This window comes from Meleagris gallopavo, chromosome 10, assembly GCF_905368555.1.
Source record: "Meleagris gallopavo chromosome 10, MGAL_WU_HG_1.1, whole genome shotgun sequence".
In the NCBI taxonomy this organism is placed as follows: domain Eukaryota; kingdom Metazoa; phylum Chordata; class Aves; order Galliformes; family Phasianidae; genus Meleagris; species Meleagris gallopavo.
In genome coordinates, this window is record NC_139413.1 from 9,253,870 (window position 1) to 9,281,778 (window position 27,909).

General features: G+C 35.8%; 1 protein-coding gene across 4 annotated transcripts in view; it reads left to right on the forward strand.

Annotated features, from left to right (window-relative positions):
- CAMSAP2 (calmodulin regulated spectrin associated protein family member 2) overlaps positions 1-27,195 on the forward strand; it is a 73,184-nt gene extending 45,989 nt beyond the window's left edge. For 2 of the 4 annotated variants that reach the window (XM_085232059.1, XM_085232061.1), the window contains 13 exons: positions 1,508-1,649; positions 4,733-4,872; positions 10,679-10,772; positions 11,878-11,971; positions 14,548-14,618; positions 15,344-15,413; positions 16,129-18,340; positions 19,378-19,514; positions 19,989-20,209; positions 21,221-21,320; positions 21,916-22,031; positions 22,854-22,972; positions 23,889-27,195. In XM_085232059.1, the coding sequence (XP_085088185.1) occupies positions 1,508-1,649; positions 4,733-4,872; positions 10,679-10,772; positions 11,878-11,971; positions 14,548-14,618; positions 15,344-15,413; positions 16,129-18,340; positions 19,378-19,514; positions 19,989-20,209; positions 21,221-21,320; positions 21,916-22,031; positions 22,854-22,972; positions 23,889-24,194 (3,822 nt within the window). In that variant the 3' untranslated portion in view covers positions 24,195-27,195. The remainder of the gene's footprint in view (positions 1-1,507; positions 1,650-4,732; positions 4,873-10,678; positions 10,773-11,877; positions 11,972-14,547; positions 14,619-15,343; positions 15,414-16,128; positions 18,341-19,377; positions 19,515-19,988; positions 20,210-21,220; positions 21,321-21,915; positions 22,032-22,853; positions 22,973-23,888) is intronic. The other 2 variants (XM_085232060.1, XM_085232062.1) reach the window with 1 other exon arrangement.
- The last annotated feature ends 714 nt before the right edge of the window (positions 27,196-27,909 follow it).

The window sequence follows — 27,909 nt, forward strand, 5'->3', positions numbered from 1 at the left end:
TCCCACCCCACCCATAAAGCCTTCAGCCCTGCCAACTCAATTGCTGTAGAAAGAAAGGGGAGAAGAGTTTTTGGTGGAGCAGAAGTTTTATCATGCAGCCCCATCAGCAACTTTCAGTACAACTGGAATGTGGAGAGTAGCAGACAGGAACTTGCAGCTTCAGCTTTGATAGAATCTTAGAATGTCTTGGGTTTAAAGGGACCTTAAACATCACCTTATTCCAACACCCTGCCCTGGGCAAGGTTGCCACCCACCAGATCAGGCTGCTCAGTGTCTAACCTAGCCTTGAATGCCTCCAGGGATTGGGCATCCCCAGTTTCCCTGGGCAGTTTGTTCCAGTTCCTTGCCGCTAAATAATGTTTTTCAAACATCTAACTGTTGTGGTTTAACTCTCTTTTAGTTTAAAACTGTTCCCTTTGTCTTTTAACTATAAGACCATGTAAAATGTTTATAAGGTCTCTTTAAATACCAAATGTCTTCAGTGAGGTCTCCCAGAGCCTTTTCTTCACTGGAATGACATCTTCAAAAGCTTCACCAAATTCCTACAAGGCTGATTTCCAGCTTAATGTGTGTATTTCTATGAAATTTACTTTTTTATTACTAAAATTTACTTAGAAACACGCTTGGCATTATAATTAGTTGTGTGGAACAAATGAGAAGGTAATCATTTGGTACTGTTTTAAAAATAAAGTGTAGTAAATATTAACGAATTAAAATCTTCCATCTCCATTTGTTTTCTCAGGAAATATTGAAAATAAATTCAGGTCATAAATAACATTTCTTAAGCTAGCTGTCTCCCTTTCCTTCTCATCCTGCCCAAAAAGAAAACCATAAAAATGTATTAACTGCAAGTAAATGCTATCTTAGCATTCTAAACTAATGATCCCTTTGTATACTGAGTTGTTTTTCAAAATATTTCCTTTTTCTAACTGGGCTGCTGCCTGGCCTTAACACTTGACCATTAATGCTTCTTTATGTTTCGAACTGCTTACAATGAAACTTACTAGTAATGAAATGTAGTTGATGCAGATTTTCTTGTTTCTGAACTTGCTGTTAAGTCAGTTATGTTATTGAGATTTTGGGAAAGCTTCTTGTGCATTAACTTTGTAGTCATTTGCATTGCTGGTAAAATGAAGCTATGATCTTCACAGCAGATCGGGGTCTGTCGTGTGTTTACATGCAGATCCCTTCTGGTTGAATAGAAATGGGTGCAAGATGTTAAGTGCGTTGTATGATATTTAATTTAGCTGTACAGAGATCATAAAAAAAATTTGGTAGTTTAGAAGGAAAGTGCCAATACTGTCATAGAGGCTCCTTTCCTCTTAACTATTATTTCTGGTATTCAAAACGATGCGTAAAGAAAAGTTCTAGGAAATCTGAAACTGAGAATATTGAGTTAGTTATTTAATGCTGCATTTTCACTGAGTGTAAAACCTGCAATACAAATCTGTTTATTCATATGTTGCAGAGCCTTTGTGTCTCTTAATCCCTTCATTCTATATTGTAGGCCCGTTACAGAAAGGAACAAACATTGCTCAAGCAGCTGCCCTGCATTCCATTGGTGGAAAATTTGCTGAAAGATGGTACAGATGGTTGTGCTTTAGCAGCCCTGATCCACTTCTACTGTCCAGATATTGTTAAACTTGAGGGTATGTCTAACGTGTCTCAGTTGAAATGTCTTTATTTTTTATATGTATATATAAAGAAAGGTACTGAATGAGATGTGTCAGAGGCACAGTCTGAGTGTGACAGCGATGGATTTAGTATTAATGTTTTACCTATGTATTTTTAAACTTAAATATCAAGAACAACCATGTCCTTCCATAGCATTTACTCTTACACAGATACAGGTGTATGGCAACATTTTATTGCAGATATGACTGATAATGCCACAAAAATTTGCAACTATTTGGAAAACACTGATTCTTGAAGCTGCGTAAGTACTTTCTTGTGTGTCTGATCAATTACAGATATAAAACAGAGAAGGGTCACTTCTGTCTTTCACAGAAAAGTAGACAAATTGCATAGCTGCTCTGTGTGGCAGATGATAGTTGGTTTATGTTCAGGGTTTTTCTCTGATAGTTAAGTATATCATGGATAAACAAGAGCATGTGGTGTAGAACATACTGCTGTCATGCTGTTCTATAACAACAATTTTTTGATGATGAGCAACTTTATCTTTGTACCATGGCCTGGTTCAAGTCATATCTTCCTCTTGGCAATTGAGAGCATCTTGCAGCTGTAAAATGTCTTGGCAGCTAACACCCATCATTTTCAGCCTGTGTTCTGTCCGTGATACCTTTGTTGTCGTGGGAACACTTGTATATATCCTCATTCTAAGAAATCCGGGAATACGAACAAGGATATAAAGATATTGAAATATGGAATTCATATGCACAACCACTTTATAAGAAGCTTCCAGCCCAGTAGGCTTTGAAGATTAAAGACACTAAGATGCATACATTCATTGTTCTTCTTTGGCTTGTGAATTTTTGAAAATAAGCTTTAAGTTTATATAAATGTTGCAGCCCAGTATTTACAGTTGTATATGATTTGAGAGAAGTTGGTATTTGGGTTGTGTTAAAACTGGGCAACATACTGTTTTTAGTATGACTGTAACATAGACTTTCCAAAGGACCTTTTATACTATTTCAGGATGGCATATATACTTAACAAGAGATTCCTTCAGCATCTGTCTTTTAGCACATTGAAATACAACAAGACACTTGTCATCTTTGAACTTTAACTTTTATGTTCATTAGGTGTCTTGCCCTAAAGACATAAAAATGTGTGCCGTTGTCTCAGAAATAAATTTGAAAATACTCTAAGCAAATAGAAACACTGTAAGAGACTGCTCCAGACTCCTCTGTGTTTAGATAATACTACATTTGATACATGTTAAGCTTCACTAAGGTTTTATTCCCTATTGGAACTGAGGAAGACAGATGAGAAAGATGCATATGTAGAAGTGCTTAAAAATGCACCAATAACAAGGAGAAAAATATGAATCCAGACTATCCAGGTCTAAAATGAATGCTTCCTTCTTGTTAAGGCTTAATTTGACTTTAAAATCTGGGTTTCCTTATAGGAATATAAGACTATGTCAGTGAGACAAAAGATTGGCTATTGCTGAAAATTATATAATTCCTTTCATGACTTATGTTCTATCTTAAAACTGTCTAGCTTTTTAAAATCTGTACTTCTGTTCAGACTGTTGCAGACTTCCTTGATTTTAAGCATTATTTTTGCTTCCTGCTGAAATATGCTAGTAGCTTGTCTTCATGCATTTTTGTCCTCCAGCAGTGCCCTTAACTTGAATAGCTTCTTCTAATCTGATGTCTTCTGCTCCAATATGTTTTCTTCCTGCTGTTTTGCTCAGGCTACCAAATCCAGCCTTTTCAGTCTCACCTTATGAAGTGGATTTCCATTCTTGTTATTATCTTCAATAATTTTTTTTGCAACCAGTTTACTTTTGGTTCATCATCTTTGAATGTGGATGATTATAACTGCACACAGAAAACCAGACTGGCATCTTGTTACTGCCTTGTACCAAGACTTCCTTGTCAGTACTAGAAACATGTTTGCTGATGCATTCTAGCATCATTTGCTTTTTTCATAGCTGCGTGATGCTGAAATATCACAGACCATCTTTACATAAGTTAATACATGATACCTTCCTTCTCTGTATCAATTTCAGATACTGAATCATGTTAGAATTCTATTAGATTAAATGCATCAATTTGAAATTTTGCACTGCTAAACTTAATCTCATTTTGATCAGTTTAGCCAAATGTTATTTCCATCAGTATTATACAGGGGATTGATTGGGGTGATGGAACATCTTTGAGTGTCTCAGAATGGGAACCCTTATCCTGCTAGCGTCCAAGTAGATGCTTTATCCAAAGGCAACTTGAAGCCTATGCACTTGAAAGCTGTTACCTCGAGCTCTGTCATCCACTGTTACTTTGGGTGGGGGGGGAGGGGAAACAACAGCGTATGCTTCTTTTATTTTCTTCGGTTTTGCTTTTTATAATGCTTTTTTTTTTTTTAATTTCCAAGTAACTGTCATAAACAGAGAACCAGGCAGTGAGCTGGGTGTGAGGTACTTAGAGCATACTGTGTAACTGCAGGGTTCTAATTCACTGCTACCAGTGCTTTGTTGTAAAGTAGCACATTGAAACATAAGGGTGGTAATTCATGAATCAGAGGCTTCTGATCTTTGTAAAGATTTGCATCAAACATGGGAATCCACAATAGCAAATATATAAGACTAAACTGGTGCTGCATTTATGGGAAAATTCAGAGTTAATGGCATGAAAGTGTACTCTATATATGAAGACAGCTTTGTGAAAAAGCATGCATTCCTGTATAGAAGATCTAAGCAAAGAAATGGTTTTTTAGTTATTAAATTTTGAGTTTTTATTATATGAAAATAGCAGGAGATTAAGAATAACTTACATTTCATAGAACTCAAAGCAAGAAAAAATAAACTTGTCAACAGTTTTAAAAAAAATGTTTAGATATTTTTCTAAAGATTCAAAGCTGTATTAAGATATAATATAGTACCGTCATTTCTTAAGTTTCTGAAATAGAAAAATAAATCTCCTTATGCAGAAAAGAAAAAGTCAAATTTGGATTTATCCAGAAATGCTCCAGAAATCCAGCAAAAACAAAAGCTCTTACTGCAGATCAGGAACTATATGTAATCTTCACTTCTATTCTTCTTTTGTAGATATTTGTTTGAAAGAGACAATGTCTTTGGCTGACAGCCTGTATAACCTACAGCTGATTCAAGAATTTTGTCAGGAATACCTTAACCAGTGTTGCCATTTCAGTCTTGAAGATATGCTCTATGCAGCTTCTTCAGTAAAGGTAAAAAAAAATAAAAAATAAAAAATTTAACACTTAAAAAATGTAAGCAGTGTCCATGGGGCTGTTTTGTCTAGTAGTATAATCAAGCCTTTTGATCTGCTGCTGTATGGCTGAGTTGAAGAGCATATTGCATCTTTTGAGGTACAACAAGCAATAGATTTCAGCAGGATGTAAAACTTCTTTCTTTTGGCAGCTATGATGTTCTACTAATTTTAAGCTATTTTTAAAGAAATACATTTATACAAACTTTGATTTTGTGCAAAGTGATTTCACACTTTATCTTCTTTCTTACTGTTGGTTAAAATGTGAAGTAGCAGTCTGCATTATTTTTAATTTTTAAGACACAACAGCACAAAATTTTGAGTTGTTCATTGACTTACTGCTCATTGTCATAATTCATTTGTGTCTACAGTAATTTCATGGGTTTTGAACCTTAAAGATTTTTTTACTTTGGTAAATGTGTTCTGTTCTGTATACTGATAATTTTTGTTTCAGGTTTTGTTCTCCCAAGTTAATTTCACTGAAAAATATAAGCAGGGACACAGGACCAAATACTGTTCTTTTTGTTTTTGTTTTTTTTTTTTAAACAAACAGTTAAACACTTTTTGTCATCCTAAGATTCTAATCTTTTCAGAAGGGTAAAATCATTTGGTTATCCTATTGTTTTTAAACAGTGTGGAAAGTCAGAGTAATTGATTTATTTCTTGTCTAGTTGTAACTTTAGTTCTTCATTATTGTGTTTTTCTAAGATTTTTTTCCTGTATAAATGCTCTTTATTTGCTTAAGATTCTTGTCAGCCTGCCTTTAGGGAATGAAATATTATTATGTAGTCAGCATATCCATTGCAGATGATCCGTAATCGGTTTCTAAATATCTGGGTCATTTCACTGCTTTTTATGATTTTTACTGCACCCTTCCAAGCTGAGTCACAGAGGCCACAGCCTGAATACAGACAGCTTTGTTGTCTCCTGTAGGGCTGAACCCAATCCTTTTCAAATAATTAATAAGCTGCCAGGATGAGTAAGGGCAGCAGGACCAGCCCCTCTAAGTCTAGACTACTTAGGCATTGCTGTTTTATTTTGTATATGCAAAGCTGTCTAGTGACTGCTTTCAATCAGCTTTTGGTGTTTTTAAATTTCATATAAAGTAGTTTACCTACATACTTGTAATAAGTCTGTATTGCAGCCTCTTGTCTGTGGTTTCCCATGTGGTCCTACACACGTACCCCAATATAAAGTAAGAAGCTTAGTTTAAATACTTTGTCAATATCCCAGTACATCACTTCTGAAATGCTACAGGCTCAATAATTTTGCAGTTTCTGAACCGTGTTTTTAAAGGGAGTTTAGAGTTCTTTAAAAGATTTTAGAGCATTTCTACAACTGAGAAGGGGCCTCTTGTGACCATGTTTTTACAAGTTCCTGTGGTGTGGATTCTTACTTAGATGTAAATTCTACAGAGTTAGACTGCCAAGTCTAACCTTGATGTGGAAACTTTGGCCAGTGCTATAAACTCTGTTTTTCCAGTGTTAAGAAAAATTTACTTTTAAAATAAATGTGCAGTAAAAGGAGCTCTAAGTTTTCCAATGCTCTGAATAAAGGGGGTTTTAAGTAATATATAAAAGTATTGCACAAAGAATTTTATTGTTACTCAGAAAAAACTTGTCTAGCAAACATGCATTTTAAATATTATAGATTGAATTAAACTGAATTAAAATTAAAAAATTATATGCGTTAGTTTGAGGATTTTTAGCATCATGCTTTCAGGTGTCAATCAACAACAAATTCTCTTTATATTCAGGGTGACTCATACTGTTCAGTAGGTGGCACTATAGTGCTTTTTGTGTAAAAGTCTGTTACACTCTTGGTGCCAGAAATAACAAAAAAGAATCAAACCACTGATATGTTGCTGGAAAATGCTTCAAGAAAAAATTTAAGTTGACTTATTGGTATGACAGTGCTGGCCCTAGGAATTACACTAGGTATCCTGACTTCATGCTAAGTGGTCAAGCACAAAGTGCATACCATACACACTTTGAGTCAGTGTGAGATGCATCATAATACAAGAACACCTTCTGTTCATTAAACTGAAATTACTAATAGAAGAAATCCATCAATAGCGGACAGCTATTCACATAATACATTCATTTGGTCATACAACTAACGCTTGCACGCTCACTCAGTTATTTTCACTGGGTTGGAACAATGCTTGGGAAGCCAACACAGTGTCCTTCCAGATGTAGGGATTGTGAGATAGCCCATTGGTGGCTTTTTGGAAGGTGTCCAGAGAGTGTGTCAAGAAGCCGCCTTTCTCATGGAGTGTGTGTGTATAGGTACATGAAATGAGTTTGTGTAATTGGTCTGCACAGTGCAGCTACTGCTTTCTTAGTGTGGTTAGGGTTATACAACCTGTTGGGTTGCCCGTCATCCTGTCCAGCTCCTCCTATTCTGAGTTCTCACAGATTCAGGGCCACGAACATCTGGGTTCTTGGGAGACTTTCATGTGCTATTGCTTAGCACGTACACTTCCTATATTTGGCTGCTGTTTTCTGGTAACTAAGGAATTATTCATCCCAACTTCCACAGAGAGTGCTTTTATTCAGGTGAATGAAAGGTTTCAGAATGAAACAATTGTGAGACGTGGTTGCTGCCTCTCATCTTACTCTGACCTGAGTGTGGGCCAGTCTGAACTGTTTAGAATCTGAATTAAGCACATGTGTACCTTATTTTGCACTTGGATACTAATAAGAGTTGACAAAGCAAACGTTTGCCTGGTAAGCCAAGTGGAGAACAATGTCCCAGAGCTTCCTTTTTTTTCACTGGAAAGAATCTGCTGAATTGAGCAGAACAGACCATCTATATACTTGTTTTATAATTAAAATGTATTGCATTTGAGCAGTTCTGAATACATGCACTTTCCTATGTAAAGTAGTTGGTGACTTTGCTAACAACATGAGTATAAGTTATAATGAGCACTGCCTCTGTGATGTGAAAAATGATGGTTTATATTGCATAGGTTAATCCTAGAAAGGAAGGGCTGGGCTTCATCCATTAGTGCATTGCAGCTTTCCCTCTTATCTCAAGGCAGCAGTGCAGATTAGGCTGCTGCCCTGTGTAAGCCCGTATAGACGTGCATCTGGGCTCTGTAAGGACCCAGAAGAGCAGCTGGCAATGCTTGGTGAGGCACTTGGAAATGGATGGAGAGGGATGCACAGGGACTACCTTCCTATCTGGCTGGATTAAAAGGAGTGGAGATCAGGAGCAAAAATGAAGGTCCAAGCAGTGAGTAGTTAAAGGGATTTTCCTCCCAGGAGGTGCCAAACACTCCTCAGTCATTATTTGAAGGGGAGCAGTTGGGTTTTATTTCACTGATGTTGGTTGGTTGGTTGTCCTGCTTTTTTGTTCTGATCTGGAATAAGACATTCTGGAATCTTCAACTTGAATTGTTGTGGCATTTGTTAACCTGTAGAGGGACGTGTGGTCCTAATGCTTCTATGGCTGCTTTTTCAATCAAATTTATTGGGTTCTAATCCAATCATAAGTGATTTGTGTGGCTTGTATATATGAACTTGTGGTTGTTCTCCAAATGTGCATATCTAAAACCTATGAATATTACAAGGGATGTAGCTTAATTTGAGTGGCAAGACTAGACGTACTATTTCTGTTTTCTGTAATTTCCATGGTGTATGTTGAGAATAGAGACATGCTAGAGAAAGTTTATCTTTAAATGTACGTTTTCATAAAACAAGCTGGTTTATGTCTTCCTTTGATGCAGAAGCAAGTAATGACTTGAGACCTTATATTAAAAATAGGGGATCTTTTTCAAAAGATCTTCCAGTAGCAGAAGATACAGTAGCAAAAATGCAGCTACTAATATATCTTACTACATGCAACTAATGAACAGTCTGCAAATAAAGTAGAAATACAAAACTGAATAAATTACATCAGATTGTCGTCGCGTATGTGAAGCTGCAAGTCTACCATCTGCTGAGCAGGATTTTCAGCCTGTCTTCAGAGCTTAGTTATGGACTGTTTTTTTATACTGCTGAAATACTGTTATGTTTCTGAATATTGTGTGTATGCACATGTAGTAACCATATAACAAGGTATTAAAACCTAGGTTGCCATGATCAAGGCAAAATTAGTGGAAATAATATCTGCGTTCCTTCCAGCATGGGCTAGCAATGTTACTACAGGCCCACAATTAGTTTCCCCATTTCCCCTCCCCTCTCCCTCCCCCCCCCCCCCCAAAAAAAACAAAAAAGAAAAAACAACAAAATTAAGCTACTGATCATCGATCTTCCCCTTGGATAATGATTAATATACATTTCTGACGACAAATAACATGAGGGAAAATGCAGTTTCCATCATGATTTTTTTATGTACATTCATGTTTCACAAAACATGAATGTAGCCTGAGTTCTAATCGAGTACTTTGGTAAGTACTGCTTTGGGTTATGGAAAAACAAGCTTTATTTCAGCTGCTCAGGACTGCGTAGAAAATATTTTCAGAAGAAATATCTGAGGCCTTCACAGAACAGCCACACTATTCAATGCAGCATCTCCACATAAAAATGGGAATTACTGTATTTAAATACAATACTACTTGAGATGGGAATACAGCTATGATTAGAACATTTTTATAATTACTTTCATAGTAAAAATTATTTCAAGTTAAAAATGTACAAGTTTAAGGGGAAGGAAGGCTGAAAGTATTAATAGATGGTATAGGAATTTTAACATTAAAGGCCGTATTTTGTCTGAAAAGTAGATACCCTTTTTCTGTTTACGTGTATTTTTTTTTCTATTTGTAACAAAATGCTACAGTTAGCACTTAGCTTGCCCAGAAAAGGTTTTGCTATGCATCTTTCCTCATTCCTTTTCTGTGATGCTGAACAATCCGATATAGTGTTTTTCCTGGTCTGTTCATAGCTTGTCTTTAATAACTGTGGCAACATCTGGCTGATCCCTTCACTGTCTACTAAACTACACGAACAGCTTTCATTCTAAGAGCATCCCTTCTCTGAAGTGGAGGTTTATCTGCATTAGCAATGTCCAGGAAAAATAAATCTGAATCAAAATTGTCAAATAGATATTTTAAATTACGTTTTGAGACTTACTGATGCAGAATTGAGATCCTCTCATTTATTATTAAAGCTTTCTTTTTTAGATTTTAGTTTATTTGATAAATATATCCTTACGCCTAACGTGTGTAATTTTTTTTCTGTAGTAAGTTGATTCTGCATTTAGTGTTTTTGTCAGGTGTTTACTTGCAGTCCAAAACTCAAGGTTTCTTTCTACTTAAAAAAAAAAAAAAAAAAAAGCCACTAGCTGGGGCATTGACAACAGAAAGCTTACAGACCTTACAGTTGTATATGCCTGTGCCAACCAGAAATCTTTTTCACTGAAAAAAAGTTAAAATAGAAGTCCTGTACCACTGTTTTTACTTTCTCGGGGCTTTTCTCTACTTTTTTTTCTTTTTTTTTAATGTGTGGAAATGGCTAACCTATTTGACAGGCATCCTTTTCCACGCATCCTGTGCCTCCCTGCCCTGCCTGCAGGACATCGGGCCCAAGTATATGCTCATCATGAGACACTTGGACCCATACGGTTACGGTCTGATCGAGTGATGGGTGTTAGATGGTACTACAGATCACTGTTACTCGTTGCCTTTTTTTAAGGAAGCAATAGCGATGTGAATGTAAACTGGAAACAGGAAACAGAGATATATCCCAAATGCTGTTTATTCCCTTTGCTTGCAGTTAAGGGTTATGTGTTAACATACATTTCTTGGCCTCTTTTTCCTGTAGAGTAACTACTTGGTGTTCATGGCAGAACTGTTCTGGTGGTTTGAAGTGGTGAAGCCATCGTTTGTACAACCTCGTGTTGTTGTGCATCCCCAAGGTAATTACATGAAGGATTGGTTTTGATATGCAGGTTTTTAATATGTATGAGTTCAGATAACTGTAGCTTTCCCAAACGCTGTGAATATCTCAGTTAACAGGATTTGGCGTTGTACCACCCCCTTAAAGAAGCAAAGCACTCTTTCCTCATGCTAATCTTCATCTCATCTCATAAATCATAATTAGATTTTGTTGTTTACTACAAAAGCCTCATTTGAATTATAGTGGTATAATCATTTGCAAATTTTCCTGACCTAAATAAGCCTAGAATCCATTATGCCCTTGCAGAAATTATGTTCAGCATAAGGAGCCAAGATCAGAATTTAGCCTGAAAAATTGTATGGCTGAGGAAGAGTTACTGAGAGAACAAAACATAAATCTGGAGAGAACAAATAAATCATTAACTTTAACCTTGCATTTTGCACCTGGATGCACATCACAGTTTTTTGTTGGTAAACTTACAGATTTTAAAAAAGAGAGTTCCCAAGTAGATCTTGAGATAGTAAACATAGGGGTTGTGGAAATTTAAACATTCATATGATAGTAGTATGATAGTCTCTCCAAGAGCTGGGAAGTGAATTATTTTGTGTGATTTGAATACCTTTTTTTCTGCTGGTTTGTATAATTTATAGTAATTAAAGATATAAGTTTGTTTAATATTGCTAACTAATGTAAGTCGTGGCAAAAATATTGTTTCCTAAATGGAAAATAAGCCTAGTTTTTTGGGGAAAGAAGTTGGTTGTTTTTTTTGTTTTTTTTTTTTTTTAACAGAAAACCATCTATTTGAGAATATTTAAAAATAATTAAAAAAAAAACCTATTTTTCACTTAAAAATAATAATAATGGTGTGACTCCTTTCAATTTTTTTTATTTCCTCCTTTGCCATCTCTAGTCTGTTTTTCATTGTCTTAATCGGTGCCAATATGAAAAGTGGAAAAGGTAGACCTGAAAGGAAGTGATTGCTTTTTTAGTCTGTATAATGAAACCTCTGAATGTTTTTTAAATCTTTGGAAATAATTACTTCAGATTATTTCAGAAATCTTTTCTGCTCTGGATGTTAACTGAGTACTAAACTATGGTAACTTGAGCTTTGTTCTTCTTGGCAGCTGAACCTGTGAAAGATGCAGCTTCTGCTCACAGTTTGAATGCTAACAGAAGAAATTACATGGATGGCCCATGTGGTTCTGACTTTGTAGCCAGGTAAAGCCAGAGTGTCACTAGTACCCTTTCACAGTCTTTTAATCATTCTCTTGACAGGATAAAGGAAGCCTTTCAGTGATCTGATCTGAACCGAGTGAATGGGAGGTAGCATTGCATTGTATTTATAAAATGAGGGCAATGGTTTATTGATTGCTTCTAAACTGACACAGAAAGGACAAAATTAGCATTTTAGTTGAATACTCAGCAAATTCTTCCTTGGCAGCCCTTGTTGGTTGTTGTTTTTTATTTAGGAATTTATACTGCCTTTGAATTAGGGAATACAATTTCTTACAATCATAAAATGGCATGATTCTGAATTGTTCTACTGTATGTATCTCATGTGTTTCCATGCAGACAATGAAGTTATTTTAGTGCAAATGAAGCTTCTCTTGCCAGGAGAAAAATAAGCAGTAGTTTTCAGTATACTTTTTAGAACAGAGAGGTCCCCGAGGCCAATTGACACCATGAAAAGCTACTGCAAGCAGTCCAGTGAAGTACTTAGCCCTTTATTTTATCCTTTCTTTCTACAGAACATATCCCTGCTCTGACAAATTCTGTCAGTAACCAAGTATCTTTTTCATCTAAAAAAATACGTACATCTTGTGCAAAATTGTACATTTTGTCTGTGCCAATGATTTAGAAGAGGATTTATTGAAAGCTTTAAGTTAAGCATCTAAATTCAATTCATAAACAAACTGGTACCATTCCAAATTTAACTATCAAGTCTGTAAGTTGCCACCACTGCGTTTTGTAACATGGCTTATTTTTCCCAGACACGTTTGGTAAAAACTGTGAAGTCTTTATGGCTGGCAGTGGATAGTGTATTCTGTAACACTTGTTTAGTTTCTCTAAAAGGGATGGACATGGTTTGGTGCTGGAGTATTACGAGAGCAATCTCTAAGTAGTAGAAAGAGCTTTATCTTTATTCATAGACTGATGTACTTTATACAACTTGGTGGTACTTGACAGCATTGAGAGATGAAGAAGAGGCCTGAGGAGTTATTTCAAATGCTAGAAATCTAATGTGTAGGCTGCAGCTTGCCATCATTCAAGATTGCTCTGGCTGCAGGATGTCTTGGCTTTCATTCTCATTCCAACTGGACATTCCTGCCTGCTTTTCTGTATGACATTGTCACCTCAGTACACAATGAAGGGGGGAAAAAAAAAAAAGAAAAAAAGTAACCCAGTCAGAGAAAGTAAACGTTTTTCTGCCGGCTGAATAACAGCAATGATTCAGAGCAGACTCCAGTGCAGAGCCAGAGCAGCACAGAGGAATGGGACTGTGGCAGCAAGCAGTTACAATATCTGAGTTGCCATGGAACCACAGTCTTGGTGCCAAAATCAGTCTTTTCCTGGGAGAAGATGAAGCATGTAGATTTTCTTGTGGTAAAACAAATTATCAGATACTGCTGGATTAAATGCATACTTGTATTAAGATAAGTTAGGAATATTGATTTAAAAGCTTCCACGGAAATGTAAAAAATGCCATTTAAAACAGATGTGTTTAGCGTATGCTAAGAAGCCTTGCATTAATGAAAAAGTCTTCTGAGTAGTTTTAATGTATACTTACAGAAGATGGTGTCGTATACTGTAAACTAACAGTATTTTCCTTAAATTGACATGAACATCATCCCTGCAAATATTCTTTAAAAACATTTCTAAAGCGTACTGTACATAAACTATAAAAGCACTAGGCAAAGTCTTGAAAGTTAATTTCTGAGAAAAGAGAGTTTGGGAATGTACTTTTAATCCGTGAATGAAATTCAGAACATGAAAGGTTTTTATCCATCATGTTTTGAAGTCTGACTTCTTTACACATTATGCATACAAAAGCATATATCTTTATGCATGTCTGTGTCTGTGTTTGGTACTGAAGAGGCACCTGGTTCAAATCACTGCATTATGAAAGCCTATTCTGGATTAAAACAGCTAGTCTATTGCAAACCTTGTCTGTGAACCAAAAAAAAAAAAATCTGTTTTAAGTAGAAATGGAGAGAAGCTTTGAACTACTGTTCTAGTGATTAGTATTATTACTGCATGCACTTACTATGTCTGTCCTCTCTTTGCACATAGTGCAGTTGAAACACAAAAATGTCAGATTAAGTAACAGGAAAGAGAGTTGTGTGAAGACTGTGATATTAGCTGCAATCACTCAACTTGTTTATTTTGTTGCTAAAATCAAGCCAAAAAATGAGACCTTCCTAACAATGACTTATTGTCATATTGAAATATTGTCAGGATATGTGTACATGAACAAAACCAACACTGTGCTGTGCCACTCTGTGGCAATTTCAATAAGAGAAATACCTTTCTGATTTTGTGTCTATCTACATTGAGTCTAGTTAAAGATAATAATGTAGCATGCTGCTTCTAATTTGCTTCAAGAATTAGAAGCTTCTAGAATTATTATTCAAGAATAATGAAGCTTCTAATGCTTCAGGAGAAGAATTACACCTTACTTTCTTCCTTGTCTGAAAAAATAAATCTTTTGTTGGCACAGAACATAAAGTCTTGCTGTACTTTTATGATGTGGCTTTTGATGTGTTACTTATAAGTTAATGTTTCTTGCTTTACAGATTGGAAAGTCCAAGTTACACACCATCTCACCAACTGCACACACCCCAGCAGCCTTATTCATCTGTCCCAGGTAACATGTTACAAATGGATTTAAGGGGTAATGAGACAAGATGCCATTCTGAGTATAATTGTGATCTTATTTAAATTTCTTAAAACTTCATTCATGCCAGTTGTTGCTGAAGAGAGTCTTACATGAAAGGCTAGTGAATGAGTTCTGTAATTTGTAAAATATACAAATGGATAAGTTCGTGCTTGTACCACTTGCATTTTTTATTTGAACTCATTTTTCATTATGTGAAATATGGCTTACAACAATTATTTTAGTATATTTTAGTAGTACTTGTAGTACTACTAGTTTCAGCAGGGACAAGTCCTGTCTGACCAACCTTCTATGGTTTTCTGTGATGGTGCAGCTGCCCAGAAAGGTGTGGTGGATGCCCCTGGCGTGACCTTGACTGACTCTGAGCTAGACTGATAGAGCTCTAGGTGTCCCTATTCATTGCAGGGGAGTTGAAGTAGATGACCTTTAAATGTCCCTTCCAACTCAAACACTTCTATGATTCTGCGTTTTACTCAATAATAAGTTCTTTGATGTCTAAGGAGTATAGCATATATATACAGGATGAAATTAATGAACTCAATTGCTCAAGTTGTGTTCTAAAAACAAATTTCTGCTGTTGCAGTGATCTAAGTAGTGAAGCAAATTAATTTGTTAAAGCAACAAAAGTTACAAAAAGTAACTGCTATGAAAAATCATATTAATGTTATCTTGGATTCCACTTCAATTTCACTTAGGAGTCATCAGAAGGTCCACATCAATGTCTTACGTAGATGGCTATGTAGGGACATGGCCAAAAGAAAAAAGGTAAGTAGTCTTAACCATTTTTTAATCAACTCTTATGGTATGTATTGTAGATGTAAATGTGATTTGGAATTTCAAAATCTAGCAATTAGTTTACAGAAATAGAAAGCAAAGAGAAAACTATATTATGGATTAAGAACTCAGTAATAGGAAACAACCCTAAGAAACAAATTATTTTTTATATGTTAAATATGTTTACATTTACCTACTACAATTTAGCCAAATGAGTTAAGAGTCGCATTGCTAAGGAGTTCAGTATCAAAAAGTAGTATCAAAAATTGTATTAATTTCTATATAGTAAGAACAGTCAGGCTGGCAATGTCTCTGTTTTCAGTTAGACCAGTCATAATCTCTGAATGTATAGGATGTAAGCTAAAGATAAAATGGTAAGAGTTACAACAAAGGGTTATTCTGCAAATCTAAGTTGTCTTTTCACACCTTGATTCTGATCTAGACTGGCAATTTTTATATTCTTCAAGTGCCTCGAACTCATTCCAAGCTATAAAAAGCATTGGCTGGTTCTGAAGAAAGTGTTCTTATATTCTGTTCTGTTGTGCATTTTTAATGTATTCTATTTGCAAGTGAAGCTGGTCGAAATACAATGCACGTAACAGTCCATTTAATACTACAGTCTTCAAATAACTTGTAGAACAAATATGAGTATTTAGTTATTAATCATGAGTTGCTCAGTTATTTCCTTTATTCTTATCTCCATAAGGTCATCGTTACATGGAGTTTCATTTGACATTTCTTTTGACAAAGAAAAAAGCATTCCAGTATCTTCTCCAAACAGAGGTATTACTAGATCTGTGAGCAATGAAGGCCTTACATTAAACAACAACCGTGTGCCCAAACATATTAGAAAAAATCTGTCCTTCAGACCAGTAAATGGAGAAGAGGAAAATGAAGATATTGAAGAGGAAAAGGACACAGTAGCTCATACAGACACAAAGGCCTATCGTTCTTTTACTACAAATCAAAGAAATGCCAATGAGAGCAGTCACTGCAGGTTTCCAAACGGGGCTTTGCAAAACAGAGCCATTCTGGATGATTTTGGCAATCAGATTGAGACACCAACAATTGAAGAGGCTTTGCAGATAATTCATGACACTGAAAAATCTCCCAGAGTTATTCAGACAGACCAAATTACAAATGGATTCTTTCTTCACAATCAGGAAATGAGCATCTTGAATTCAAACATTAAACCAAATCAGTCTACCCCTGATCTGATCACAGACACAAAAGGTGCTTTAAGTCCTGTGACTGACAATACAGAAGTTGATACTGGAATACACGTTCCTTCGGAAGACATTCCAGAGACTATGGATGAGGATTCTTCTTTAAGAGATTATACTGTAAGCATGGACTCTGACATGGAAGAACCATCTAAATTTCTTCAGGATTATGACTTAAGAGCTAGCAATCACAGAGATCAATTAAGTCCCTGTCCTAGTTCAGTAAGTACTAAATCACAGGCTGGCAGTAGTGCTTCTTCAAGTTCAGGGGTTAAAATGACTAGTTTTGCAGAGCAGAAATTCAGAAAGTTGAATCATACAGATAGTAGAAGCAGTGGCAGCAGTTCTCAGAAAACCACACCAGAAGGTTCTGAGCTGAATATTCCGCATGTGGTTGCTTGGACTCATATTCCTGAGGAGGCATCTGTTCCCCAAGGAAGAGACACTACACAGTTACTGGCTTCAGAACTGGTACATCTTAGGATGAAGCTGGAGGAAAAGAGAAGAGCAATTGAAGCCCAGAAGAAGAAAGTTGAAGCTGCTTTCACTAAGCAGCGGCAGAAAATGGGAAGAACAGCATTTCTTAATATTGTGAAAAAGAAAGGTGATGGAGTATCACCTCTCAGAGAAGAAGCAGCAGGAGCTGAAGATGAGAAGATATTCACTGACAGTAACAGACTGAAAGAAAGAGAAAATCAAAAAACAGATGAACAAACTAATAAAGCTTCAGAATCAATAAAAGAAAATCCTGAAAATTCTCACAACAAATGGTCAAAGTCTCCTGCTACTCCTATGGATGCTGAAAAGCAGTGGAATTTAGTTAGCCCCTCAGAAGAAAATTTTAATGAAGGAGATATCTTAGAATATACCAAATCTATTGAAAAACTAAATTCTTCCTTACACTTTCTACAGCAAGAAATGCAGCGTCTGTCCCTTCAACAGGAGATGTTGATGCAGATGAGAGAGCAGCAAGCTTGGGTTATTTCTCCTCCTCAGCCTTCTCCTCAGAAGCAACTTCGGGAGTTTAAGGCTTCATCAAGGCAAATGGGAGCTCCATCTCCCGTTGCACCTTTCTCACAGGAATCTCCCCGCTCTACACATCAATCTCCACAATCATCCAACAAAAAGAACGCATCTTTTCACATAAAAATGCAAAGGACTCCTAGGCCAAATGAACTGAAAATAACACCTCTAAATCGTACCTTGACTGCCCCAAGGTCTGTAGATAGTCTTCCTCGCTTGAGAAGATTTTCTCCAAGTCAGGTTCCCATTCAGACTAGATCATTTGTTTGCTTTGGAGATGATGGTGAACATCTGGATGAACCTCAGCTGAAGGGAAGTCTTCTGAAGGAAGTCAAGCCTACAGAAGAGGGAGCAAAAGAAGAAGGACCAAAACTTCTGAAAAAGAGTGAACAGAAGTTGGAGGAAAAGGAGATAAAACCCCTTGAATCTAATGTTTCTGAAGTGTTATCTCAGCCCATAATAGAAACTGTCTGCCTCACCCCAAATGAAGATCAGCTAAGCCAACCAATATTGCCAACAGCAGCTCCCAAAACAGCTAACTTAATTGAAGTTTCCTTATCAGATTTGAAGCCACCAGAAAAAAAGGAAGTATCTGTTGAGAAATACGAAGGTGAGAGCGATAGAGAACAATTTGAGGATGACCAGAAAGTGTGTTGTGGATTCTTTTTTAAGGTAAGAGAACTACCCGATGTGTATGCTTGCTGCACCACTTTCTCTGGAAGGGGAGCTACTTGGTTCAGATACTGCATTTCAGTGATGACTTTGTACTGAAGTCAAAGCAACTATAAATGTCCAAGCATAGTTTCTGCATTTGATGACTAATTGACAGCATAAGAGTGGTCAGATTCTAGTATGTTGCAGTTCTTAGCATGACAGAGTACCCCTTTCCTAGTCGTGGAAGAGTGCTTTGGGGGTTTTGGTGAGGAAGATGCATGCTGAATGTAAATTTATTTGTATCATAAACTTTTGTGCCCTTAATTAAATATGCTTACTTATCACTTCAACTCTTACTTCCCGATTCTACGCCCAAGTATAACTAAAAGCTTGTAAAGTACAGCCTGGGTTTAATATCTCAGTTGCCCATTGAAGAGCATTTCTCCCACTGTTGCCTACTGTGGGAGTAGAGTCTTTTGAGACTGCCTTTTGAAATTAAAGGTTATATTCATGTGGGCTTTTAGCTATAATGTGTGTAGTGAGAGGGCTGTTTAGACAGTGAGAGCTGGAAAGATTTAGTGTTTGCATCTTGGAATGCCTCAAAAGCTTGCAACAGGTGAATAGACATGTGCCCTACTTGTCTGGGAACATTCCTCAGTTATAAGAAAACACATGGCTTGATCAGCAGAAGTCATTTTATGTGTTGCCTTGTTATTGCTTTTTGTGATAAATTGCTTTCATCTCCATATAATGTTCCAAAGCTGAATGCAGGAGTTCACACGGTATGGCGTCTGACTCTAATCTAAAATGTTTCACCTAGCGATTTTTTTCATCCCAGCATTCAGTTTTGTGTTCCACTTAGGAAGTAAAAATTCTTCTTTAGTATTCTTAAGAAAAATCTTACTGAAATGAATTTTTTCTAATTACCTCCTAACTGTGTTAAGATATTGCAACCCAGTCTAGAGTTAAGTGTCTAACGACTTGACAAAATCAGTTGACTCATGTAGACATCTTAATATTTGGGTCCTTTTTCCTTCAAATGCTGTTGCTGCTAGGATGATCAAAAGGCAGAAAATGATATGGCAATGAAACGAGCGGCATTATTGGAAAAGCGTTTGAGAAGGGAAAGAGAGACTCAGCTTCGAAAGCAGCAGCTGGAAGCAGAGCTAGAACATAAGAAAGAAGAGACAAGGTAAAACTAACTACATATCCTGATCCAAATGACTGGTAGCCATGAGCATAGAAATGTCATATTTAATAGTATAACTTCCATGTCAAATAATTCATCTTAATATACCCAAGGTTATTTAATCCTGAAGTCAAATGTGCTTAGGAGCCTAGCTGAAGCCATGTGCCAGCTGATCGTGTGAAATCAGCAGGTGGCCTCAGTCCATAGCTTACACTGAACATGAGCCCTGCTGTCCTGAGTGATGCTCCTCAGATTGTTACCCTGCCCTGCACTTGATATTCTGAGGGAGAGCTTATCAATTCAGGCTTCAATCTGCACAAATGTACAATGGCAAGTTTATCAGTTCCTCTTACTGATGTCAGAGAACTCTAAAGTTCTGAAAATCTAATGCTTGTGTTTTCCTCATTGGCAATGTACTAACTATAACTGCTGTCTTGGAAAGTTGCAACTATTGAACTTATCTGATGATTTCTTAAGACGCAAAACAGAAGAAGAACGTCAGAAGAAGGAAGATGAGCGAGCACGGCGAGAATTCATTAAGCAAGAATACATGAGAAGGAAACAACTAAAGCTTATGGAAGAAATGGATACTGTTATAAAACCACGTTCCTTGTCAATCAAACAAAAAAAGCCACGTCCAAAATCTATTCATAGGGATCACATTGAGTCACCTAAGACACCAGTCAAAGGTCCACCAGGTAACCCATGTTCATGTGGAAGAAGAGTCTGTTCATGCTAAAACACCAGCTTAGGCTTTGGTACTAACAAGCATGTGCATTTAGAATTGTCTTCTGCTAAACTGAAGCTTCACGTGTCAAAACTGGAGGGCAAAATTGGTCAATAAAAACAAAAATGTGAATGTCACTTACCTGCTATACATGCATGCATATGTCAAGAAACAGAAATGTTGAACTGTATGAAAACCCATAGAAACAGCAATGTATGCAGCAATACACCCATCTGTATTCTTATCAGTCACTAATATCTTCTCACATGTGACAAACTAAGAGTGAATAACACTTGGCAGAAAGGAGGTAGATAAATAAAATGATCACCATAAATTAAGAGTACTTACACTCTTGCTTAATACAGTCAGAATTACATTTTACTTTAACTTTACTTTTGTATTATTATTCCGTTTCACTCGCTTAGCTACTGCATGTGTAGTTATGAGCATCATAGCAGCACCAATCATATGGAACAGTTCATTTAGATATCAAATGACTGCAGTAATGACCGAAAGAAATGTTGCCAATTTCCAATTAGAAAAAAGTAACCAGACTGCTCTGTTATCCTTTTTGTTATAGCCTTGTAATGTTGCTGGATTTTCTCTAGCAGCTTCCCTCCATTTTCCAATGAAATCTAAACTCTTTCATTAACACCTTCCAAGAGTCCAGCATAAGCTTTAAATTCAGTCTCTGAAGTTTTTGTTTTTTTTTAAATGAGGGCTTTTAAACCTTTATTGCACTCTTTGCATAGTGGCCATGTTCATGCTTCACATGAATGGTCAGTTGCAGACTATCCCAAATGGCTGGGTGTCAGAAAGTGTTGAGAATACAGTGCACCAAGTATGCATGCAGGTATATCATCTACTGGAGGAAGAGTTGCTTGTATAAAAGCGCTTAGAAAGTTTTGGATGCTGGTGTTGGATCTAATGAACAGACTCTGCTACTTGCATAGGTTTAAGCTTAAACTTTGTTTTTATCCAGGTTCACAGCTTTATCGTGTTTTTTCAGTATCTAGTCTTTCACTGGCATCGCTGAATACAGGGGACAGTGAGAGTGTGCAGTCAGGCAAGAGAACGCCAAGGTAAAGCTAAAATAACTATTTCTTTTTTTTTTTTTTTTTTTTAAATCATCCTGTATAAAATTAACATAGATTTGAAAATGATCTGCATATTTCTTACTCAAGAACAGGTATATTTTTCTGATGCAAGACATAGATTGTTTACCCTCTCAGGCATTAGGAAATAAAACCGTGGTAATTGATTTCACTAATTTTACCAAGTAAACAAATTGAGCAGCTGTAAATGAGGTGAAAATGTGGCCTCTTGAATTCACCTGTTTGAAGTCTCATCTTGTCAATATTTTACTAAACCAGTGTGCTAGGTGCAGCTACATAGCTTCTTTTCTTTCTTAACATAGTAACTTACTTTCTGTGATTTCCTTTAAGTGTGAGCTCAGGAAAGACTTGTGTTCACTGGAGTTCTAGGTTTTTCTGAACACAAGAATCTATTTTGCATTAAAAAGTACCTGAAAATGAAATCAGAGATGACTCATAGTGAATTTCAGAAACAAGTCTGAAGTTATCTTCATGCGTATTCTGTAAAAGTATTTTATAAAGAATGTGAATCTATTCTCTTAATATTGTAGTTTTTAAAGTAGTTTTTAAATCTAATGTTTAGATCTGAGTCTGTGGAAGGTTTCTTATCTCCGAGTCGCTGTGGTAGTCGTAATGGTGAAAAAGATTGGGAAAACGCATCTACAACTTCTTCAGTTGCCTCTGCTACAGAATACACAGGTCAGTGACAACAATATTCAGAAAAGTACCTATTAATGGTTCTGTGCATGAAAATGCTTTGATTATCTATGTTTGGAATCTTAAAAGTTTGTAAGGATGCTTCCATAGCTATGAAACTATCTAAAACATGGTTATAATACAAGATGAAAATTTTAAGTTCAAAATAAAGGTACTGACTCAGTAGCACTTGTAAACTGCAGTTAGGCTCAGAACAGATGGACCAAAAAGTTACTCTGTGCATTTCAATCTGTCTAGCAAGGCAAGAAGATTTAGAATAGTGTGACAAAAAGCAAAAACAAAATTGCAACAGGAAAGTAGTTTTCTTAGTAATGTGAATTTAAATATTCTGGACCTTTGTTTCCAAACAGATCCTTTGTGGTTTATTAAAAACTTCACGGTCTGCCTTCTAATTCTTTTATTATGAATGAAAAAATAATGGTGTCCTTATCCATTTTTTCTGAACATATACCATATGATAAAGCAAAGACCACCATCATTATAAAGACTGTGTTTTTGCCCACCTAATATCACTTCGTATGGTAAACAGTAAAATAATACTAAGTTTTTATGTCAACTTTTAGGGACTTCATGTTTGATGAGCCAGTGTAGTTGTATTTGTGATAGCAAACGTTTATTAGTAGTGAAAGAATGGCATTTTATTTGTTTGTGAAATTTGTGAACTCTAGTCTAATTCTAATTCATTTCTGGATTTATGTTTTTGTACTTGTAAAAGGTTAATAGCAAAAGTACTTCACAGTATTTAAAGTAACTCTTTGCTGGGTTATTGATTAATTTAGCTGACTTGTCATTCTTCCCCTACAGGACCAAAGCTTTTCAAAGAACCCAGTGCTAAATCCAATAAGTATATAATTCAGAATGCTCTGGCACATTGCTGCTTGGCTGGAAAAGTGAATGAAGGTCAAAAGAAAAAGATACTGGAGGTAAGGGTGTTTTTCCTCTAAAGCATAAACGCCTATGTCAAACCGTGACTAAGATATTGGGAAGACAGGTGAGTATAAATGCAGATATTGAAAGGAATCTTTTTCTGAGATGACGTCAGCTGTTATGAAAAGACTTGAGTAATTTCTGTGGCTCGTTTCCTCTGTGAGCAGAAAGGTTCTCTAGTACAATAGAAACAACAGCTTATCACATTGGATGTGCAACATGGGAAGCTGAATTAATTAAAAGGCATGTTAATTAATTAACAGCTACTATCTGTTCAATATGGGAACTTGGATATGAAGATTGTTAGCATTTCTTGACATGCTTGCTTTTTGCAACACGAAAAAAAATCATTCTATTCATAAGGATCCTCCAATTAGGACCCTAAAGCTACTTTTTGGAAATAGCAAATGAGTAGTAAATACAGAGTCCTTCAGTTCAAGTAGGGGAGAGCAAAATAACTCCTAGAAACCTCGGGAAAGAATAGCTGGAAAGCTTACCTCTAGAATGCAGCATGCATATTCAGAGCACATCTCATAGAATTTCTGTTGGGTGGAGTAGGAATCTGAAGGTTTCAGCTAACAAAGAATCTTTGCTTCGTACGTATTAACTAACTTAATTTGACCAGGCTTCAGTGCATTTAGGGATGACTGAAACCCATTTCAGCACTGGCAGATCTTTTGGGCACATCTGGACACGTATATATTTCCTGTTTTTAAACTTGCTTGGAAAATTATAATGATTGAAAATAAGGTGTTCTAACAGAAAGAGTTGCACATAAGTTTCAGCTCTGATAGAAAACAAAAAAATGACAGTGATAATTTTGAATGTTTTCTAGTTACAATGTAAAATTCAAATTGTGAATCTTTCTTTCTTTTTTCTTCTTCTTTTTTTTTTTTTTTTTTTTTTTTAAAGGAAATGGAGAAATCTGATGCCAATAATTTCTTAATCTTGTTCCGGGATTCAGGCTGCCAGTTCAGATCTCTGTACACATACTGCCCTGATACTGAAGAAATTAATAAATTAACAGGGATAGGTCCTAAATCTATCACAAAGAAAATGATTGAGGGACTATATAAATACAACTCTGACAGGAAGCAGTTTAGCCACATACCTGCTAAAACTTTGTCTGCCAGTGTTGATGCAATTACCATTCATAGCCATTTGTGGCAAACCAAGAGACCAGTAACTCCGAAGAAACTTTTACCCACCAAGGCATAGTAGATGAGAGAAATTTTGCTTCAGACAATTACGATAAACTTGCACTTCATCTTTACTGCCTATAGGAAATAGATCTCTAGTTGCCAACAAGACTCTTAGAACTTAAAACTGGACACAAAGTTGTATTATCATGTCCAACTGGAATGTAAACACAGTGTTTAGGAGTGCAGAAGATTGTTGCTTAAGTGAATACTTTGAGTGATTATGGAAATGTTTGACTTGTGTGGAGACCTGTATGTGCTAATACAATATACGGAGTACGCTCTGTATTTTGTTTGGATACACTGAAGCACTGAATGTTCATCTTTAGTGAATCAAACTGCATTTTTTTTTTTTACATCTGTTGCCTTATATGTTTGTATTTGTGCTTGTCTTGAAATTCTGTTTTCTCTCTTTAGAGAGAGAAATACTTGCTAATATCCTCAGTACCATGGAACCTTGCTTATTTGCTCTTACACTAAAGACTCTACAATGGTGTATGTTACAGAAAAACAGCCGAATGAGTCTGTTCTGCAAAATCCTTATTGAGTACTGTAATAAAATCAGCTCACTCTCCTAAGTAATTATAATTCTGTTTTAATCAAATAGTACTGATTTGCTTATAGACTAAACACTAAAGCAAAAATCCTTGAGTTGTTTTAAAATTCCCTTCAAATAAATTATTTAACAAGTCAGGGTGTAGTTGAATAAGGGAATTATTCTTGTCCTAGGAAGTGACCATCTGAGATCTAATGACTGACTACGTGCGTGTTCATAATCCTATTAAAATGCAGAGCAAAAAGATTTGGCAGAACTCTAAACCAGTTTAAGCAAATGTGCATTATTTTGCACTGTTGCAGATAAAGAGCACACAGTCAGCAACTGTGTCTCCATGACAGGAATAAAAGCTCATGAAAAACAATCAGGACTGGATCGCTGATATTCGCCTGATAAAACACTAAAAATATTCAGAAGAATCACAGAATACACTGAGACACATCTTTTGGAAGCACCATATCTAATTCCCACTGATTGTAAGATTTAGGCCACCGCTCATTCTTCCTGCCTTCAGATCAGTTTTCCAGGGAATAGACAATTGATTTCACAATTTTCAGTGTCTTAGTAAATTCTTTTCTTGGTGTGTGCTAACAGATGATGGCTTGTGACAGTTAACAATTATAAACACATACGGCAGAAATGGCCTAAGGGTACATTTCAATAAATTGATAGTATAACCATTTACAGAAATAAACTTTAAGCATATTTCAGTATTATTTACAAAGGGCTGCATTTTGTTTCAAAACAGTGTTTCATTATTTTACAGATTACTCTTCTGTTTCAGTGTTTCTCTTATAATTTCCTTTTAGCATAGCACTGTTCTGAAAAAAAAAAAACAAAAACAACAAAAACCAAACTACAAACTTGAAGCCTCCCCTAAATCTGTGGCTATTTTGATAGTGTACATCAGAGGATTTGCTGGGGGAAAAATCTCATTCTCAGGAAAAGACTTGAATGATTTGTGATTCTGTTCTGTTTCAGTGTTGCGACACCAACATTAACATAAGACAGTGTTGTGCTATAAGTGTGTACTCCATTCTCTTTCATATGGACACTAAAATTAAGTTCATATTTCTCTCATTAAAGTGCTTTGAGAGAAACAATGCCTCACTACTATGATGTACTTATATAAAGATGCACCTGAATGAGATACCATTAAACAGTTTAGAACAGTACTTTTTTAAATTATTATGAAGCCTTAGGCATCAATGCATCTGGGTTACAAATATTTTCTCAAAAATGCTGTCAGTTTTACTGTAATTTATGTTCTTATATTTATGTATATTTGTTAAATCTGTAAAAAAGAAAAAAAAAAAAGAAAAAACACTTTAAAATATATGTTTAATATGTTTGTGGCTCAAAATTATTTGTGGTTAGCAGATTCCTATTGCTTGCATGTATATCACCAGGATATGTAACTCTTATATTTCAAGTGTATACATACTGTGTATATAGCTATAAATAATATTAAATGGGGGCAAGAGGGTTTGCACATTCTGCCTGTTAGACCGTTCCTACAAATACCACTGTAGGAACATGCTGAATTGCAGTATGAAATTGTGTATAATATACAGTGATAGAAGAAACCAGAAGGCTGGAATCAACTCTTACACACGTCGAAGGACTTCACAAGAAGTTTAATAATGGGAGGATTTTCATTTCTAAAACGTGTATTATGATTTAGGTGGTAATTTGCAACACCGTGAAGACACACACACTGATCTAATCAAAGTGAGCTTAAGTACATAACAGAGGAATTGTCTGATTCGTTTTAGATATATCTGAATGTATTAAAGAAATCTACACTTGTCAACAGATGAAAGATTTGTGCAATGTTTAAAAGTAGAATGTGAATAATGCAGCTGAAAAGTTCATTGCTCGCAGTATAAAGTTTTACTTAATACAGGAAAAGTAAAGCTAGATGTGCTTTTCCTTTTTAAGCCTGCAAATTTTCTAATTACAGTGGGTCTATGGTTGGGATCATGTTTAAAAAAAAAAAAAAATTAAAAAAATTAAAATAAATTGAGAACATGAAAATAATAAGGAAGCTTTCCATGAAGGCCAGTATTTATCACTGACCTTTTCAGAACACACTGGTGCTTTCATCAGGGGTATTACTGTTGTTGCTATGACTGAATTGCCAAACTATCATGTTAGGTTTTGGAGCAAAATTTCGTATTCTAACAGTCACAACAGCTACTGATTTTTTTTTTTTAATTTTATTTTAGGATGACTGTTAGTTTTTATTATTTGGCTGTTTAAAGCCAAATTCAGCTATTTAATTGATTTAATGGGCAATGTTGGAAAATGTACAGTGTATTGTGTGCTTACTTGTCCACTTCTATGGAGCATAGCTTCCATATTTTTTCAAATGCTGTGCTGTAAAATATTGTCATTGCTACTTATGTGGTACCGTTGTAGTTTTTTCCTTTCATTTAAATAAAAGCATGGCACCAAAACTGTATTTACTTGTTCTCGTCTTTACACCTAAACAAAAATGGAAGCTATACAAAGTTAACATTCTTGTTTAATTTTTCTCTTCGTATGGTATTTCAGCAATGCAGAATTTTTAGGAAGTATGTAAATTTTTATTTCTCCTTTTTGTATTGCTGTCTTTCACATATAACTTAGCTTTTAAATGTTATTTGAACCAAGCTAATGAGTAATTAGGTTTCTTGTTACCTTTTTGCAGTCTATGTAGAGTACTCCTGTTCTCTTCAGAGGTGAGTTCCACAATTTCAAGTCAACTAATAGAACTAACTGGACTACAGGGTTGTGTGTTTAAAAAAAAAAAAATACAAACTTAGTGGTCGGTGTAATAGGGTTGCTTAAAAAGGGCAAGTTTTCAAGATGATCTTATCTTAAGCAAGATGATTAAGACAGCTAGTAAAGAGGGACTTGTGTGAAATAAGTTGTTTGTTAGTTTTGCAATTCTGAAGAGAAATCGTATTAAAAAAAAAAAGCCCTCCTTTTCAGATACATTAATGTTTTTTTCCATCCTAACTTTTACCTGTGTGTGTGTGTGTGTGTGTGTGTGTGTGTGTGTGTGTGTGTTGTGCTGGATTGCAGAGCAAGAGAAAGGATTTCTGCTGAAATGGGACGTGACATCACTGCACCACCAACAGGCAAACTGAATTGTTGTGCTGAGACAACGTCTAAATATTCAGATCTATTCTAA